Genomic DNA, 18,041 nt, shown 5'->3' with positions numbered 1-18,041 from the left:
TTGTACACAGCAAGAGCGAACTCACCGGGGGACAGCGGCAGCCAGCACCAAGGGCAGGAGCCCTTTAAATTAAACTATCGCGCTCCCGCTCAGCGGGAAGCGCGAACTCACCGGGGGACAGCGGCAGCCAGCACCAAGGGCAGGATCCCTTTAAATTAAACTATCGCGCTCCTGCCCAGCGGGAAGCGCAAACTCACCGGGGGACAGCGGCAGCGGCAGCCAGCACCAAGGGCAGGAGCCCTTTAAATTAAACTATCGCGCTCCCGCCCGCGGGACGCACGCAGGCGGCGCCCGGGCAAAGCCCGGGCCAAGGGCGGGCCCGTCCTGCGCCCGTCTTCGTCCGGATGAGGCTGGGCTGGGCCTATTCTCTTTCATCTACTGTCTAAATACACCAAGTAAGTCTTAATTTATATAAATTACTGGTATTTCATAACTTTACAGTCTCCATGGGGAAAAGGAAAGCTGACGATTCCCTAGACCCCTTGTCAGACCGTAAAAAGCAGAGGAAGCGTACTGCTAAATTGGTCACCAAGCCCAAAAAACCCTTTGAGGAGATAGACCTGTTGTTTGAAGAGGTTGAGGCGATATTAAATTGTTCACCCAATCATAATGGTGCCTCCCTCGGGAAAAATGCCCTAGTTCCACCTGGGAAGATACAAGACTATTTTAAGAAAAGGACAAAGAATCAAGGTCTGGACACAGGTTTGACCAATAATGGTGCAACTTTACTAACAACGCACCTGCTACCCCCCCCCGCCCCCAAATGATAAAATAAACACGACAAATGTATTGGTGCACAGGTGCGGATCTCCCCATGCAGAAACAGAGGGTAACATCCTTAATCCAGCCATATCACCAAGTCCTGCGGTCAAACTGATCTCAAATATACCTTGTAGAAACCGGTTTGAGGCCTTAGCTGAGGATGATGAAACTCCCAGAGTTCTTGATACAACTACAGATGATATCAACAAAGAGGCTATCGCTTGCACCCCAAATCCAGTTCCCGTCTCCCTCTCAATGCACCCCTTCACTGAACCTAGCAATGCCCTTATACTTCAGAGAATAGAAGAAGTTAGGTCCTTGGTTTCACAACTGGCCAAATGCTTCCGGGAGAACTTAGAGTGTGGATGCAAGTGCAAATTTAAGGAAGAAGGGGCAAACATAGGCCATACAATGACTGACCCAACACTATCAATCAGGCTTGCACAGGGGGGCCAGGCTACTGATCATCAAAAGGAGAAGATACATCGGGCTGGCTCAGATGGGAACGTAATACGCCCTGAATCCAATACTACACAGACGAGCCAACATAGTAAAAGTTCATTAGATGAGGGGGAGACTATGGGAAACCATAGTGCTATCAACAAATTTCCCCCAGGGCCCTCAAACTACTTGCCATCAAAGAGCTGTAAGCAGATTGACTATCTCCCACTCAGGAGGTCCTATGTTAAACCTAATGCCAGCGACCTATTCGCACCCAAACTCCCTCCCGGTTGTTTTAGTGCCCCTTCTTACCAGAGGACTCCTCACGATCCAGACTCATTGTCAAAATCCCAATGCCTCAAGCCTGGAACAAATACTCTTTTCTTAAAACAAGTTCCGAAATTGCAACCAGGACTCAGTGAGGATCATGAGTCTAGGGTTAATAAAGTTATCCACTGGCTATGACACCAAAGAAATTGTCTATCAGTTATACGATCAGATATCTGTAACACCAAGCGGTGGTGTCCTTTAGGATCAACATATGATGTAATTTCAATCGAGTTTCACAATAGATTCCTGGTAGAAAACCTTATTCTGTTCAATGACCGAACTCTCTTATGGAACAAAGAAGGGGATACATCACCTTAGAGACAGCATTGGAGATGGAAGGCCAACCACAAATTTCTGGTTACTCATGCAACAATGTAACTAGTAATCATTCCAGGTATGTCGACTCTATTCGGCCTAACCCAGTATGACTGGCAATAGCCCAGGGAACAACTCTTGAGACTAGTTCAGCGGAACCCAGTCTGATGATTTCCGATGGACCTACTGACACAAAGTTGATTCCTGAGAGGCCCAACCCACAGCCACTAAGCCCGGTCATTGAGGAAAAAGGCATATCAATCATGACATGGAATTTAGCAGGCCTTGGGAGGAAATTAGACGATACTGACTGGTGCTCATACATCAACACCCAAGACATTTGTCTTTTTCAAGAAACATGGGCTGAAGAGCTGATTACCCTAGATGAGTTCCTTTCCTTCAATGTGGTTGTTCAACCCTCCATAAAACTGACGGGTCGAGCCAAAGGAGGACTTCTGATGTTAATAAACAAAACTGTGCAGTGCACATATAAGACTCTAAAGTTTGACAGCCCAGACCTGATGGGACTACAAATCACGTTCCAACAGAATTTTACCATAATTTTTGTCAATGTTTATGCCCGTTCGGTTTCGCGAGGGGTTGAGTCCCAAGTTTTAAAACAGCTTCTTGATTTTCTAGACACCTTGCAATCAACCTCCTACCTAATAATAGCCGGGGATGTAAATTGCACCTTTGAACCCTCTGTGATACTAACTGGTCTCACAGAGGATGAAGATCAAACATGGGGGATTGCACAGCTGACTGGTGATAATAACTGTTTTAACTCTCGTGTAGCTATCCAATTGGCTTCCCTTTGTTTGAAACATGGTCTCGGGGCATGTAATGGCCGCATGCCCTCTGACCTGGATACTGCGCCCATTTTTAAACGTGGTTCAACTACAAGCGTAATCGATTATTTTGTAGTGGATGTGAGATTGTGGCCCTTTCTGAATGATATGAAGGTGGATGTTAGAACCGAAAGCGACCATTATCCCTTGTTACTCTCTATGTCAGGTGATGTTTTTGGTAGGACTTTGAACAAACAAACTACCTTGGTCCCTATTCCTACCATGAACATCACATCTACGAAGGTCAGGGGGCCAAAGGTCCAGTCAAACCCTTATCTGTTACGTGAGATTTATCAGGCTTTTATAGACATCCTTGCTCCATACAGTGACTATGATTCCAATGATATCCCCCTCTTATACATACATGAAAATATGATCATAAGATTACAACGTATATTCTACAGGAAGGTTGGGGTAAGACACCAAGGAGAAACTTCTAGCTCATGGTTTGACGAGGAACCCATGGAGAAATATTCGTAGCTAGACGTACTTACAAAGAATCCATCATCCGAGCAAAAAAAAACTGGAAAGACACAACTTGGCAGGAATTGTTGGATGCTACCCAATCCAACAACAATAAATTGTTTTGGGAATTGTTAGGTAAGCGAGAGAAAGAGGGAAGGATTGGTGTGAGAAGCCATATACAGCCAGAAAAATGGGTCGAGCATTTTTCGGGCTTATATAGAAAAATTGAGACCCCCACAATCTTAGTTACTGGGGAAGCAGACCAAGATTTTCTCTCTACCCTTGATGAGCACCATGGACCAGCTCCCCTTGTAGGGGGCTCACAGGATTCTAAGAGCCATATCTGCTTCACTATCAAAGAAACAGCCAATGCTATTAGTTCTTTAAAACTTGGGAAAGCTCCAGGTCCAGACAAAATTCCGGGGGATCTTTATTCGTCAGAACCAATAGTCTGGACTTGGTACATCAATACACTCTCCAACAAAATTGCTGAAGGGGGGCAGATCCCCATGACATGGAAGGGTGCAGAAATTATCCCCATCCATAAAAAGGGTAACGCAAACCTCCCGACAAACTATAGACCAATCAGTTTAATTGATAACATCCCAAAAATATTTACCAAGCAACTCCTAGGTAGATTAACCAATTGGGCCAAAGAACAGAACATTCTTTCCCCTCTTCAAGCCGGATTTCGACCAAGGACCAGTACAGTAGACCAGGTTTTTAGACTGGCCATTCTGTACTGGAAATATACAGCCCTGGCTAAACAACCATTATACATCGATTTTGTTGATTTGCGATCAGCATTTGATCTAGTTCCGAGGGAAAAGTTGTGGGAGGTGCTACAAAAAATAGGGACTCCGGCCAATCTAATCCAACTTTTAAAGCGGTTGCATGAGGACACATATGCGCAGGTGAGATGGGGGAACCTAGGCGAACTAACGGACAAAATCCCCATAAATAGGGGTGTTCGCCAGGGTTGTGTGTTGGCACCATTTTTATTCTCTATTTTTATTAACGAGGTTGTACAGGTTTTAATGACGTGCCAGAATGATGCCCCCACCCTATGCGCCCAAAAAATTCCAATCCTTCTTTTTGCTGATGACTCTCTTCTCATTTCTAAATCTCCAATGGGCCTTCAAACTCTTATCAATAGATTTAACTCCTTTTGTCGAGACTACGGCCTAGAGTTGAACCATAAAAAAACCAAGTTAATGGCATTCCGCTCAGGAGTGCGGAAGAAATGTACTATCCATTTAGAAGGGAACCTTCTGGATAAGGTTTCTTCCATTGATTTTTTGGGTGTAAGGCTTGCTGATAATCTGAACTGGGCAGAACAGATCAATAAAAGTGTGGGTCGCCTGCAGCATGGTGCGGCATCAATCCTGCCATTCTATAGGGGTACGACAGCAAAAACTGTCTCCCCGGCAATTAAGATCTACATTGCCATAGCACAGGGTTCCGCCGCATACGGAGCAGAGGTCCGGGGTTTTTCTGACTGTAACAGGCTAACTATTAGTGAGAACAGTTTTGCGAGGTCCTTATGTGCCTGTCCTCCTAGCACTCCATTGATACCACTGTTCCTAGATCTGGGCCTGAGACGCATAGCCGATCTAATTATTTTAAGACCATTACTATATTGGATACGACTATGGACTAATCCCGAATTAGACGTTTATAAGACCTCACTCCACAATCTGCTAATGTGCTCCAACTCAACCTCTATTCCTTGGGTTAAACATGTATCTAGTTGGTTTAACAAACTTGGCCTCAGCCACTTTTGGGAGGAACCCCATAAACTAGAAAAGGCTCACTCCATTGTGCTGAAACGCATATATTGGTCCTATGTATGCGACGATTACATTTCCCACAGAACTTATGGCACCTTAACAAATCTCTTCACAGATTTTAAGTGGTATCCACAATTTGAACCATATTTAGACAATATTCCTGACATCCCCGGTAAAAGTTTATATGCCAGATTCCGTTTTGGGTCATTGCCGTTGAAGTCATTGATGTGCAGATGGGGTACAAAAACAGATACAAGTACATGCCCAGTTTGTGGTGCAAAATCGGAAACGGTTGAACATTTTATGTTTTTTTGCCCTGCTTACACCCTTCCTAGGTCTAAGTGGATCTGTCATATTTGCCGCAAAATGGGGATAAGAGACTGTGCCTCTGCTTTGAGGATTTTAAAAAGTCACCATTCTACGATTTTAATACTTGCTGTCAGTAAATATTTATTAGTAGCATGGCGAATACGCAATTCCATTGTAAGGACTGTGTTTTAATTCAGAGCCCCACCTTTTACTCTTTTTACTCTTATAAGAACTGCAGGATGGGGGTCGAAACTGTATTATGTGTATTATGTGTACTGAGAATTTTAATTGGACTATGCTCTTAGGAATCTATGTTTTATAACTTTTTTCTATGTATTATTATTATTATCACTATTGGTTTTATCCTTATTCTTACTACTCCTATTGTATATTGGCTTGATGATCGATTGATCGAATAAAGCATGTGTTAAAAAAAAAAAAAAAAAAGCCTCACGGAGCCCGAGGGGATTTTAATCCCCTCAGGCTTCGTGAGGAATTTGTTTTATTTGATAGAACATTCTACCCTGAGTGGCAGAATGTTCTAACAGCCTTAGAACCCACCGTAGCAGGCTCTACTGGCTATTAAAGGCCCTCTCCCTTGTTAAAGGCCCGAGCCGAACGCGGGAGCGGGCCTTTAATAGCCGGTAGAGACCACTACGGCGGGTTCTAAGGCTATATTAGAATCCGCCAAGTATGGGTAAGCTGTGTTATAGAAAAGTGTATAGGCAATTGTCAAATTTGTGGTCCAGTAGTTGTCCGTTCCATATTGTTGCCCAGGTAGGCAAGTTCCAATGTTCTAACTGCTTATAGTATGTGTTGTTATTCATAGGACCATGATAAGTCCCTTATCTGAAGAGTAACTCACACGTAGTCCTCTACCGGTAAGGCCAGGGATGAGTCTTTAAGTTATAAGGAGGCATTTTGTCAGGCAGGTGAATAGAATTAAAAAGTGAGTGACACCCGCCAAATCCAGGAGAGTTGACAGGTAAAAATGTAAATTAGCACTTGTATAGCGCACTACTCACCCGTTAGGGTCTCAAGGCGCTGTACTCATACCGCTATGGAACCCCTCCTGGCTTTTCCCTGTGAGGCGCCCACTCCTGAGCACCCCCAGGGTGAAACCAGGCATCCAAGCGCTGTTGGGGCCGTTGTGGAGATTAAGCAAGCTATTGCCCAGAGTTGCAGAGTGGGACCCATGAATTAGATTAGGCACCGAGGCGAGAATTATCTGGTCAAGGGGAATTGAGCCCAAGACCTGCCAAAGCGGGACTTGAACCCTGGTCTTGAGCCAGATCTCTGCTTCAGGGTCTGCCACTCTAACCATTGAGCCACACTTCTCCATCCTGTACGCATAAGGAGGTTTTCAGCTAGAGCATTCACACTTGCAATCAGACTACTGTTCAAAAGGGAACTGACTTGACTACTGGGTGCACCCATGGTTGCCTTTAATCCACCATCTTGTTTTTGGACAGGCGCTTAGACTCCAACACCTTGGTATGTGACTGCGACATGATGTGGCTTGCCGAGCTGCTCCGGAAGTTTGCAGAACAGGGGAACACCCAGACCGCTGCCACATGCGAGTATCCCAGAAGGCTGCAGGGCAGGTCGATTACCACCATAACAGCCCAGGAGTTCAACTGCGGTAATGGACTCTTTAGAATGTTTTGTTTACTCTTTTGTTTCGCTTATCATATTTTATGCAGTGTTTTACTTCTTTCAAGGAATGCACACAGCCAGGGGGCCTGTGAATTATATGTGACAATATTTTATGTCATTAAAGGGCACTGGTGACGTTGGTATGGTCTGTGCCATGCTTGTTGGCTTTCCAGAAGACCTGTGTCTTCTGGATCTTTGTCCCAGACTCAGGCCCATATTTATACTTTTTTAGCGGCGCATTTGTGCCATTTTTTTACGCAAAAGCGGCGCAAACTTACAAAATGCAATTGTATTTTGTAAGTTTGCGCTGCTTTTGCGTTAAAAAGCGGCGCAAATGCGGCACTAAAAAAGTATAAATATGGCTATCAGTGTCTTCCAGTCCCACTGTCTTGGCACCCCCATTCTATTGTCCATGTCTGCCTTGATCAGTGCCCATGTGTCTGTTTTCAGTATCAATGCGTCACTTTTCTAGTGTACGAGTCTCCCTCTCCCAGATTTGCCAAGCTACCTGTCTGCAGAGAGGTAAGTACCATTAATGTACTGCTTGCTATCAGCAAAATTACTGATCCATAACGTGTTACATTTCTTTTTTGTAAATTAAAATGATGATTATGTTGTGTTTACAACCCCAAACTATTTCGAACATGGTCCTTGATCAGGGGGATATGTCAAGAAAGATTAGGTTTCCAACTTATGTTACGTGGAAGGCAGTTTGGGTCAGATAGATTTTGACGATGAATCCAAACCTTTAACCTCTTTTGAGACCTGGAAGGAGAACTGAGGTTGTGTCACGTGCCCTTTGGACTCTCTTTGGCTTCAGCAGTGTTCCAGAACGGGAGGCAACAATTGGTAGAGAATTTAAAAAATGTCACATACTTTCAAGGCAACATATTAATGGAAAGAATTGGCAAGAACACTATTATGCACTCAAATTTGTTTTGGATATCGTAAAAGAAAGGGACTTCAACATTAAAGTGAGCAAATGTCACATAGGTACTCGAGGGGTTGATTATTTGCATCATCACATTGATTGTAATGGGTGTTGACTAAAAAGAGCTTAGATCGAGCAAATCAAAAGGCATCTAGTCCCCACAATCAAGAGCAGCTACGGTCATAGGGATAACTGAATATAACTCCAAATTCATTGCTAACTTTTCTGAACAGATGTGCCGTGCAGCGGCGGCTGCTATATATGATAAATGGCGGGTGGGGGGGATGCGTGAGGCGGAGTAGGGGTAAATAACAAAGTAAATAAATAAAAAAGCACTTACCTGCAGCAGCCCGCCACGGTTTCAATCTTCATCTGCTCCGATCCCAACTCCCGATTCCCCAAGGGCTGGTACACACTGTGCAGACTCCCAGACGCCCATCAAGACACTACTCTTATGCTGATCTTACTGGTTACCAGAATGAGAACAGCGGCGTGATTGGCCTGAGCGGGCTGGTTTAACGCTCGCTCAGGGCCTGGAAGCCTGTGCCTCTACACAGCCCGGTGGAGAGATCTAAGTGCGCATGTTGGTTTGACTGTCCTTGGACAGCGTGCCAAACCGAGATGTGCACTTACTGTGCGCACTACTCCTCCTCCCCCTGCTGTAATAATGGCCCCACCCCACCCTAGACTCAGGTGGCTCTATCACCACAAGAAAAATAAAATGATAATAAAATGGTTTTAATATCATTTTATTTTTCCCTTTTTCCTCTGCTGGCTCCCACCAGGGGTGGCACTGTTCCTCCGCCATAACAGAGGAGCCGCCATTGGTGCTGTGTGAGAACTGTTGAAAAACAAAGTTGTCTACTCGGTGAGAGCATTGTGAAAGCGAGTTTGGAAAAATTGAAGGCTGAGATTTCCTTAGCTCCCTGTCTAAAACAGTTTGGCAGCAGGTTACGCACCATCATAAGAACGAATGCAAGAATATAGAGCTTAAGGAGCGTGCTTGCACAGGTGAAAGTTGAAAAGAAGTTGTAGGAGAGTATGCATCGAATGCTTTAAAAAGAGGACAACATAAGTATTCTGTAACTGAGAAATAAACATGTGTGTTACTGGGGAATCACTCTCTTTAGACAATATGTTTTATGTGTGATCTGATCATAAACCATTGGCTGATATTTTCACAACAAAAGGTGCAGGTGCAGCCACTCAATGCACAGCACATTGGTTGCTCAGGTTGCAAGAATATGTTTTCCATGTAGAATATGTACCAGTGATCAAGAACAATACTGCTGGTTGCTTGTCACGCCTTCCTGTGACTGACAACAATCCCATAGGTAAGGATGAATGTATGATGCCATTGTGGTTAATGGCAGGGGATTTGGCATTACTTAGGAAGATAAGATCAGCGAAATTAAAGCTGATGCCAATCTATAAAAAGTGGGTCAGTATAAGAAGGAAGATTGGCCCCATAAAGATGTCTGGATGAAGGAATGAAACCTTAAGAGTTCATTAAGGACACATTTTTTGGCACAGGCATATACTGAGAAAGGGAAATGAGTTGGTGGTACAAGTGACATTGAAACAGCAGCTTTCTTTTGCTGCCTACGGCTTGGTAGGCTGTGAAAGCTGCAGGCCTCTTGTGCACCGGCCTGCTCCATGTGCACTGTATACGGGGCAGGCCGGTGCACAAGAGGCCTGAAACAGCAGCTTTCACTGCCTACGGCCCTGGCCTGAATTCAGAACAGGACTGTAGGCAGCAAAAGCTGCCATTTCAGTCCTTTTTGTGCACCAATGTGCACAAACAATGATAAAAAGAGACAAGGACTTAACTGGGTCTTCACGGGGTTCTTCCTCTTCTCTTCGTCCGATGGCGACGAGTCTCCCTGCAGCAGCGGCCTCCCTCTGTGCTCCGGTGCACTCTGCAGCCTAGTTATGGGCTGCACAGCGCAAGCGCAAACTGTCTGCGCTTGCGCTGTGCAGCCCATTCTGGGTTTCAGCGCGCACCGGGTGAGCTCCGCTCTGCTGGCGGGACTAGTGGAGTTTTTTGACTTACGGCACGCTCCAAGCTTAGCGCGGAGTTCCAAAAACTCCATGAGCTCTGCCAGCAGAGCTGAGCTCCCCGCACAGGCCTAGTAAGTATGAATCTTTTGCAGCCACTTCTCCTGGTCCCTACCACATTTACTACTAAATAGTAAACTAGTGAAGATCTCTCTAAAGAAAAGGTAGGAGAGATGTAGGTGGAGATTTACACTCATAGGTTTGTGGATTGCACTTTTTAGTAAGTAAGTAAGCATTACACGTTTAGTACTGCTTTACTCACTATAAAATGCAGTTCATGAATTGGGCCTAAAATGTTCAATTAGAATGATTCAGTTTTATTAACGGAAACAGCATAAATAGATAAAAAGCAACACCATTGCATGAAATGTAAAATCATACATTTATGCTAGCACGGGGTTGACTCACTAGTCACTTTTAGATATTGTGTTTTTTCATTTCAGTTCAATTATATTTTTCTCTTCAGATTTCACATTTATATCACATCTTTTTGGTTCTCGGTGATCTTTTTAAGCAATAAGTTATTTTTTAAATTATGTGTTATTTAAATTAATGTAAGTTAACCAGATCAAATTTACTATCACAGTTGTCCTTTTTGCCGATTTCTTTGGGACATAGTTTTAAAAAATTAACTATAAAAGTTGTCTGTCAAACTTTGCTGTCTGCTCTTTGTGTCTTTGACCCTCACGACTCCAGCCCATTTTATCTGCCACCCTTTCCACCCCCCCCACTTTGAGAGATCTTGGAGTAATTATTTATATTTCCAGCAGTGTATGAAGGTTTACATAAGTTTGTATAGGCCAGTGCTGATTTAATAATCTAACAAACTTTGTGCATAAACTGCACACTTACAACAATTACGCATACGTAGAGGTTGAGATTAGTCACACAAATGTGCAATGTATCTATTTTCTTATGTAAACAGTGTATTGTAAGTGAACCGCTAAATGGTAGGCTCCCAGCTGACCCATGTCCAACCCACGTTTCCATTTGTTTTCAGTGGTGGGTTTGTTGCCAGGACTCGGTACTGAAAGTACTGCATTCATGAGCAAGTTTCCCATGTTGATAGGACAGCCCACTTAAGCCCTCAGCTTCCAAAAAACAAGCATTTGCAATGCAACGGGTCACACGTTTGCTCGAGTTAGATCTATTCACGTTTTAAGCTCATAACCTGACTTTTCTTGCCACATAAACTGAAAAGTAAAACAGTTTCACATAACCGAACCCAGGGGCACCATGAAGCGTGACGGAGACACACAAAAGGAAACAGAAGTTCGCTTGCAGTGAAACATATTGGCAGAAGTGCAATTATCCATTTAACTGGCAGAAGTGCAGTTAGCCATGTAACATGGTCTGTGTCATGCAAATCGCTCGATTACTGCCCAGCGAGATTGCGCTGCCTGCGAAATAAAGAGAAAAAGTAGTCCACAAACCATATGGAAAACATGGAGCCTCGTATGTTTTCGGTAGTTGGCCGGTGTGCTCGAGAGGGCTAAACACCGGAAAAACACGTATGCATGCCTTTCACCAATTAAATGAAGCAAATTGTAAAATGCAAGCCGATGAACCAACCAAACTAATAGGCGTGGTTAAAAGCCCATAGAGAGATCACACCAGGGACAGAGCGCTTTGCACTCGACCCTAGTGAATAAACTGAGGGTCTTAAGATAGGGTTTGCTGAACTATACAACTGCAACCATGCAACCCTAGGGCTGTTTTATAGAAAGTTCCCCTGGGCTACAAGGGGAGGCTGCACCCTTTATTGAACTCAGGGGAACTGTGAGACTGCAGAAACGGGTAGCAGATGTTTGTGAAGCCCGTTCTGCAAGTCAAATCTTGCTGTGGCTAAACGTGGGCCACCACTATCTCACTATGGCATCCTCTCAGATGCATGGGGCCCTGGTCTCTGCAAACAAGGGAATCCTTTACACCCGCGCCATACTAGAGATGTGGCCGCAGAGGCAAAAGGGCCACCAGGAGGTGCTCTAATTCTGTGCTAAATAAAGATAGGGCGCAGTCAGTATGCCCCCCAGAAGTGACCCTTGAAAGGGGAGAAATGGAGGCACTTGCATCGCCATATTCCTCCCTGAGCGGGAGCAATCACTCACTGCACCAAACTTGTAGAGGGATCTCAGTTCTACTTTCAAATGCAGCCGCTCTGGTGCCTGTACAACGAGGCAGATTGGTGGTGTCTAACAGCAGATGCACCCCTTATTAATGTGCCGCCCGCAGTGCAGAAGCGTTTTTTGCGTCTGCACTGTGGATACCACCTTTACTGTAATATGGGGCACTGTCTCAGTCTGCACGGCTTGCATCATGTCAAAGGTGTGCCACAGCGCATGGCTGGACAGCGCACCCTCTATCTAACATGAGCCAATGGTGCCCTTTTGACAAGGATCAATCAGACATATACAGCAGTGCACTGTCACTACAGGCAAAGCATGTCCCTTGACATTAGTTTTTGTGTGTAGCCACCACCACAATAGTCTTCAAATACCTAACATCATTAATAACCCTGTGTGATTCATAATACATATTCATTGATCATAGTCTTGTGGGGTGGCAAGCGTGCTAGGACTTATTGTCCAATAGGTAAACTGGGAATGTCAAAACTATAATCCCCAAAAACTTGCTACTGTCAGCGATGAAACTAAGGTGTGACAGAAGGTTTACAGGTGCGTGATAGACTATTGTGGCAATAACCGTTTTAGTGTTCATGATGAGAATAGCAAGATGGTTTTAGCAAGGAGAGGGAGCATCACCTTAAGGCTGGTGAAGGATGGTGAAATGTGCAAATGGATTTGAGTCTTCTACCACACCTTGAAAGATCTGCTGATGTCCATCAGGTTACTGAAGCTTCAGTTTTGGCTTATCTAAACTAGACAAGGTAATTGATAGGAGCATATCCTATTGAAATTTCACTATTTTAGTCCCGGAAAAAGCACACATGATCCACAGCATTAGAAGTTTGCCTGTCCATCACAATTATTGTTGGCAGCAGGTGTATCTGGGTACCACAACACCGGTTGTATTGTTATATATATATATGAACTGTTTCTCTCGGGCTATATTCCTATTGGTGTTTTTTTACTATTAGGAATTCATTGGGATCATTGCACCAGTGCCTCTGTTTTGGAAGTATATTATGTACCAAACTAGTATTAAGGGCCTGATTTAGATATTGGCGGACAGGTTATTCTCTCACAGTGTTGACAGATATCCCGTCCGTCAAAATTTAAATCCAATTCTATCCAATGGGATTTAGATTTCAGCAGACGGAATATCCGCCCCCATTGTGATGAAGTAACCCGTCTGCCGATATCTAAATCAGGCCTTAAGTTACTGCATGCTTTTAAGAGTCCTTAACATTCATTTTCAGAGCATCCTAATGTATACGATACATGCAGCATTTCAAGAAATGTAAGAGAGTAATACTTTACTTAAAATAAGTAATGCTTCTGTTCTCTTGTGAGGCAGAGCACATCCAGTGTATACTTTAGGTGTTGTTTATATGCCTTGTCTTGGTCTCAGACTCCAGAGGAGTGCAGAGAAACCCTTTTCTCATCGATTATTCAATAGATCTGTGCCAACCTCTGAGAATCACACCAAGAGTCTGGCACCAATAGCAGTTTCTTGCATTTATGGCAGGCTCTGGGACTTCACTTGGGAGGTGTTAACTATGACGTGTGATTGATATTAGTTCATGGTTCTGGGACTATACTTGGCATCCATGACCTGGTTCTGCAGCTGCATCCAGGGTTTTGAGACTCAGGCCTGGGGTTTGGCACCAGATCCTGACTATTACATCATTTAAATTCTGAGACCTCTGCCAGAGAAATGGCACACCAAACACTCCATTGAGGTCTAGACAGACTCTGGAAACCTTGCGTAGGCTTTAGCATCAATGATACTTCTTACAACTCCAGAAACTGTTATGTGATTCTTTTCTTTTGACCTGCAAATGCATTTACCTTTGTGGTTCTTTCTTTCTTTATTTATTTAGAAAAACCACGCATTACTTTGGAGCCACAAGATGTAGATGTTACAAAGGGAAACACAGTGTACTTCACTTGTCGCGCAGAGGGTAACCCAAAACCGGAGATCATCTGGTTACACAACAGGTGAGTCCTTCTTCCATTTTTGAAATGCAAAATGTTTGTGAGGCAGGACACAAAGAAAACGTAGGGAATGTGCTCAAAACAACTCCCTTTAGTCTTAGGAACCATTCACGAGTCTTTGAGGGTCATGATGTAGGTCTTTCAACAGAAAACTCAAAAGAAAATGTACCAAGTAGGGTCATAATGTCTTCATTCAAATAAAATAGAAGAGTATTTCTCATTTTGATTATTGTATAGTGGCACCATCTCCGTATGTTACAGATTAGTGACAAAACAGGGTAATGGACATCTGTAAGAGGTTATCATCATAGCCAATGACAGGCTTTTTTTTCAGAAATGTAAAGATGTATTTTCCTACTAACCAGTTTGTTGGGTCTTGATTCTCCAGGGTAGCATGGATAGGCAGTCAAGGCTTAGCTCAAAGGAAGTGGGTGAAGCTTGACAGTAGATACAGCCTAACATAGTTGTTTCAATAATTAGCGACTATCCAGCCAGTAATGTTACTGGTTAAATGAACATTTTAACAGTATCTTAACTATATGCACAAAGTAAAACGAAAAAACAAATAGTAGAAGTCATACAATCCAATACATAATCAAAGTATTAACAAAGAACAAAACAAGCATTGCTGGGTATCAAATTACAATCAGAATATATTTATCATTATGGTGGTTACAATCACTGTGTTGTTTCTAATCGAGTGTTAAGAATCGAGGAGGTATCGCTGTCCTATCTCACATGAATCATCGCCCATTGTTGTCTTTTGGGAGGGAAAGTTGACTATTGATCACCCCATGAAAAAATATGATTGGTACTGTAATGTCTGAGATTACCACAGTGATCATAAAACACAGTTCCCAGTGTGTGGCTGGCGATCCCCTCTCATAAGAAACAATGTTATCCTATGGCTATGGATCCAAATACCAGATCTGCTCTCCAAAATCTCACAGCTTTTATTATATATACAGTTGTACGATCACTACTTTACTTGATCAATAACATTAGGATAGTTACAAGGAAAATATGGTACAATGGATGCTATTTGTGGGAGTTCCAGTGAGTCATTATCTCAGTAATATAAATGTTTGCAGTGTTCACATTCTAAAAACATTTCTGAAAAATCTGCTTTCTCACCTGGTCTAGGATTAGGGTTTCACCTAATATTTATAGTCAAAATGATCCCCAAGATAAACAATAAATTGACCAGCTATAGTCTAAGGCTATGTAATATTCCCTGCGTATATTACTTTGCCAATCCTGAAAAGAAACACCTTGATTTAAAATAATAAATGTTCAATTGTTTGGCAAAACGGTACAGTGTCAGTTTGTGCGGGGAATAATGAAGGCCGATTTAGGTTACATACATAGTATGATACTGCCTAGGTAACTCATAATTGAAAGTGGTTAAACATGGAGATTAGGAGGATATATGCGACAAACCAGTAACAAATTATGAAAATGTGACTTTGGCTACATCTCTAACTAGAAAACTCAATTCATAGTTTCATTAAAACTTGAAACTTTCATAAAAAATACTAGCTTTCATCCAGGACTAGTTTAGCACTTTGGCCATCTTAACTCTAGGAACTCTCTATATAACAACTTCGGGCAAAAGCCCAAATTATTTCTACAAAGCCTACTTCCAAACAGAAATACCAGAAAAATATCCTTATATCTTGCACCCTCTTCCATAGTCCTCCATTCGAGGCACAGTTCCAAATCAATGTACTTTCCTCTTTCACAAATGGCTATCTGGTTTGATAAATATATATTTAGGCTACAGGCTAAATATGCAGAGATTACCTTTACTAACGATCTAGCAAACCAGTACATTGAATTTATTAATGAAAGTCAAATATGGGCTTATATCTTCACTAAATTTTACTGCATTTTCTTCCTGCATTTAAAAATATTAAGCATGGATTTTTCCTTGATTACATTATATGAACAAACCATCTGTTCTGCTAGTTTGATTTTTAAACCACTTGAAAAGGCTTATCCAGTTATCATCAGTAGGGCAGTGTATTGTGAATATCTAAAAATGCATTTATTCAAGAAAATAGGAGGAGCCGTGAATTTGCAACTCTTCTTCTATTTTGACCATACTGAAGCAATGCACCCCAATTACATATCTCTCATCATTGCACCTAATAACAAAATCTGAAGAACATATGTTTATTAGGAAATACCATAAAATGGCTATCAGCGTGAACTGTACTTGGAAATGTGATGTAAACCAGAAGATCACTTAATTCCAGGAAGCGTTGAACATTGATCTTTTCATTTCATGACACATTGACTATAATCTGCATTTGGCCACCTCTAGCCTCAGATTAGTGAGGGCCCTCTCCACTAACAGTAAAGTATTGGTTCCATATTACCTTTCCGTTGAGATGCACTGGACTGAATAGAAAATTTGGTACATAACACCAGGAAATTATCAAAGCAAATGTCACATTTTTCTAAATATTTTATCTATTGATGTGCATGTGTGCTGTAAGCAACGCTGCCCTGGGGATTACAACTCCCTTCTCTGCCAGCGGTTTCATGATGGTAGCACTTCCATGAAACAGCTGGTGGAGACGGGGTTAAGGGGGGCCCCAGAAGGGCCCCTCCACTGCCCATGCACTTGGCATGGGCGGTGCAGGGCCCACCCGTCCAGCCCTGTCACGATGTTCACTCTTTGCTTTGCACCCTAAGCACTACAGCATTGCCGCCGGCTCTATTATGACTTTATTTCTGCCCCCTGACCCAGGGGGAAGCGAATAATGGGGCCAGCTGGAAGGAGGCCGCACTGGCAGCAACCTACCCATCGAGACTTCGCAGACAGACTTTTCCAACCACCTCAGTATTGAATTCATATACAAGCCACACATTCATATCTATGCATTTGCTTGTTAAATGTCTGAGACTTTATATGTGCCTAGGTAAACAATATCATTAGGAATTATAACACCACCAAAACTGGGGCAACTCCAGATTGCTCACTTATTCCCCATTTTTAGACCCAATTTATAAAGTGGGTGCAACGACACTGGAAGGCTCAGCAGGATACTAGCGCAATGAAATTTGTTTTTGCTTTGAGTATGCATGATTTAAATGTTTTTAAGTGTTGTTCATGACTCATTGAGACTCAGGAATCTATTTTGTGTCCCCAGTAACGAGATCGAAATGAGAGATCACGGCCGCCTGAACCTGCTTGATGATGGCACCCTGCAGATCCAAGACACCCAGGAGTCTGATAAAGGAGTCTATCAGTGCATGGCCCGGAACATTGCTGGGGGTGTCCGGACCCAAGAAGTCTTGCTCCGTTACTTTGGGAGCCCTAGTGAGTGCTTGACTTTGGAATGAGAGTTTCTCTGTGACTAACAAACCATTTGCAGCACTTGGTTATAATGTAGTATATCTGCAAACCTTTAGATACCAGGAACTTCTCTGTCACTAACAAACCATCCCAGTATCCGGCCTAATACAATGAAACTGAACTGGGAGCTACTCTGTCACAAAAAAACGTCCTTCTCAACAAGACAGAAAGCAGTGTGTCAGCATAGCTCTGAGTAACAGAGTTCTCTATCACTAATATAACATCACTAGCATCGCTCATCGCTATCAATGACCCAGCAAGTCAACGCCGTCTCTTCCTCCTGCTTCAACTCCCTCTGCATGCTTTGGAAGATCCACAAATGGATCCCCACGGGAACCAGAAGGACGTTCACCCAAGCCCTCGTAAGCAACAGACTGGAGTACGGCAATGCCCTCTACGCAGGAACCATGGGCAAGCTCCAAAAAGACTGCAATGGATACAGAACGCCTCTGCACACCTCATCCTGGACATCCCCTGCCACAGCAACATCACAGCCCACCTGGTAGACCCTCACTGGCTCTCCGTCAACAAGAGAATCACGTTCAAGCTCTCACCCACGCTCGCAAAGCACTGCACAACACCGGACCAGAATACCTCAACAGACGACTCTCCTTCTAAACCCCGACCCGCCAGCTTTGCTCCGCTGACCTTGCC

At 43.4% G+C, this 18,041-nt stretch overlaps 1 protein-coding gene across 1 annotated transcript in view; it reads left to right on the top strand.

Annotated features, from left to right (window-relative positions):
• LOC138303797 (peroxidasin homolog) overlaps positions 1-18,041 on the top strand; it is a 193,013-nt gene that overhangs the window by 87,284 nt on the left and 87,688 nt on the right. The window contains exons 7-9 of the mRNA XM_069243211.1: positions 6,733-6,902; positions 13,909-14,026; positions 17,182-17,351. Coding sequence (XP_069099312.1) covers positions 6,733-6,902; positions 13,909-14,026; positions 17,182-17,351 — 458 coding nt within the window. The remainder of the gene's footprint in view (positions 1-6,732; positions 6,903-13,908; positions 14,027-17,181; positions 17,352-18,041) is intronic.

The sequence above is a fragment of the Pleurodeles waltl genome, chromosome 7 (assembly GCF_031143425.1).
Source record: "Pleurodeles waltl isolate 20211129_DDA chromosome 7, aPleWal1.hap1.20221129, whole genome shotgun sequence".
NCBI lineage: Eukaryota > Metazoa > Chordata > Amphibia > Caudata > Salamandridae > Pleurodeles > Pleurodeles waltl.
The sequence above is the reverse complement of the archived record's forward strand: the minus strand, read 5'-3'. Positions and strand labels throughout refer to the sequence as shown.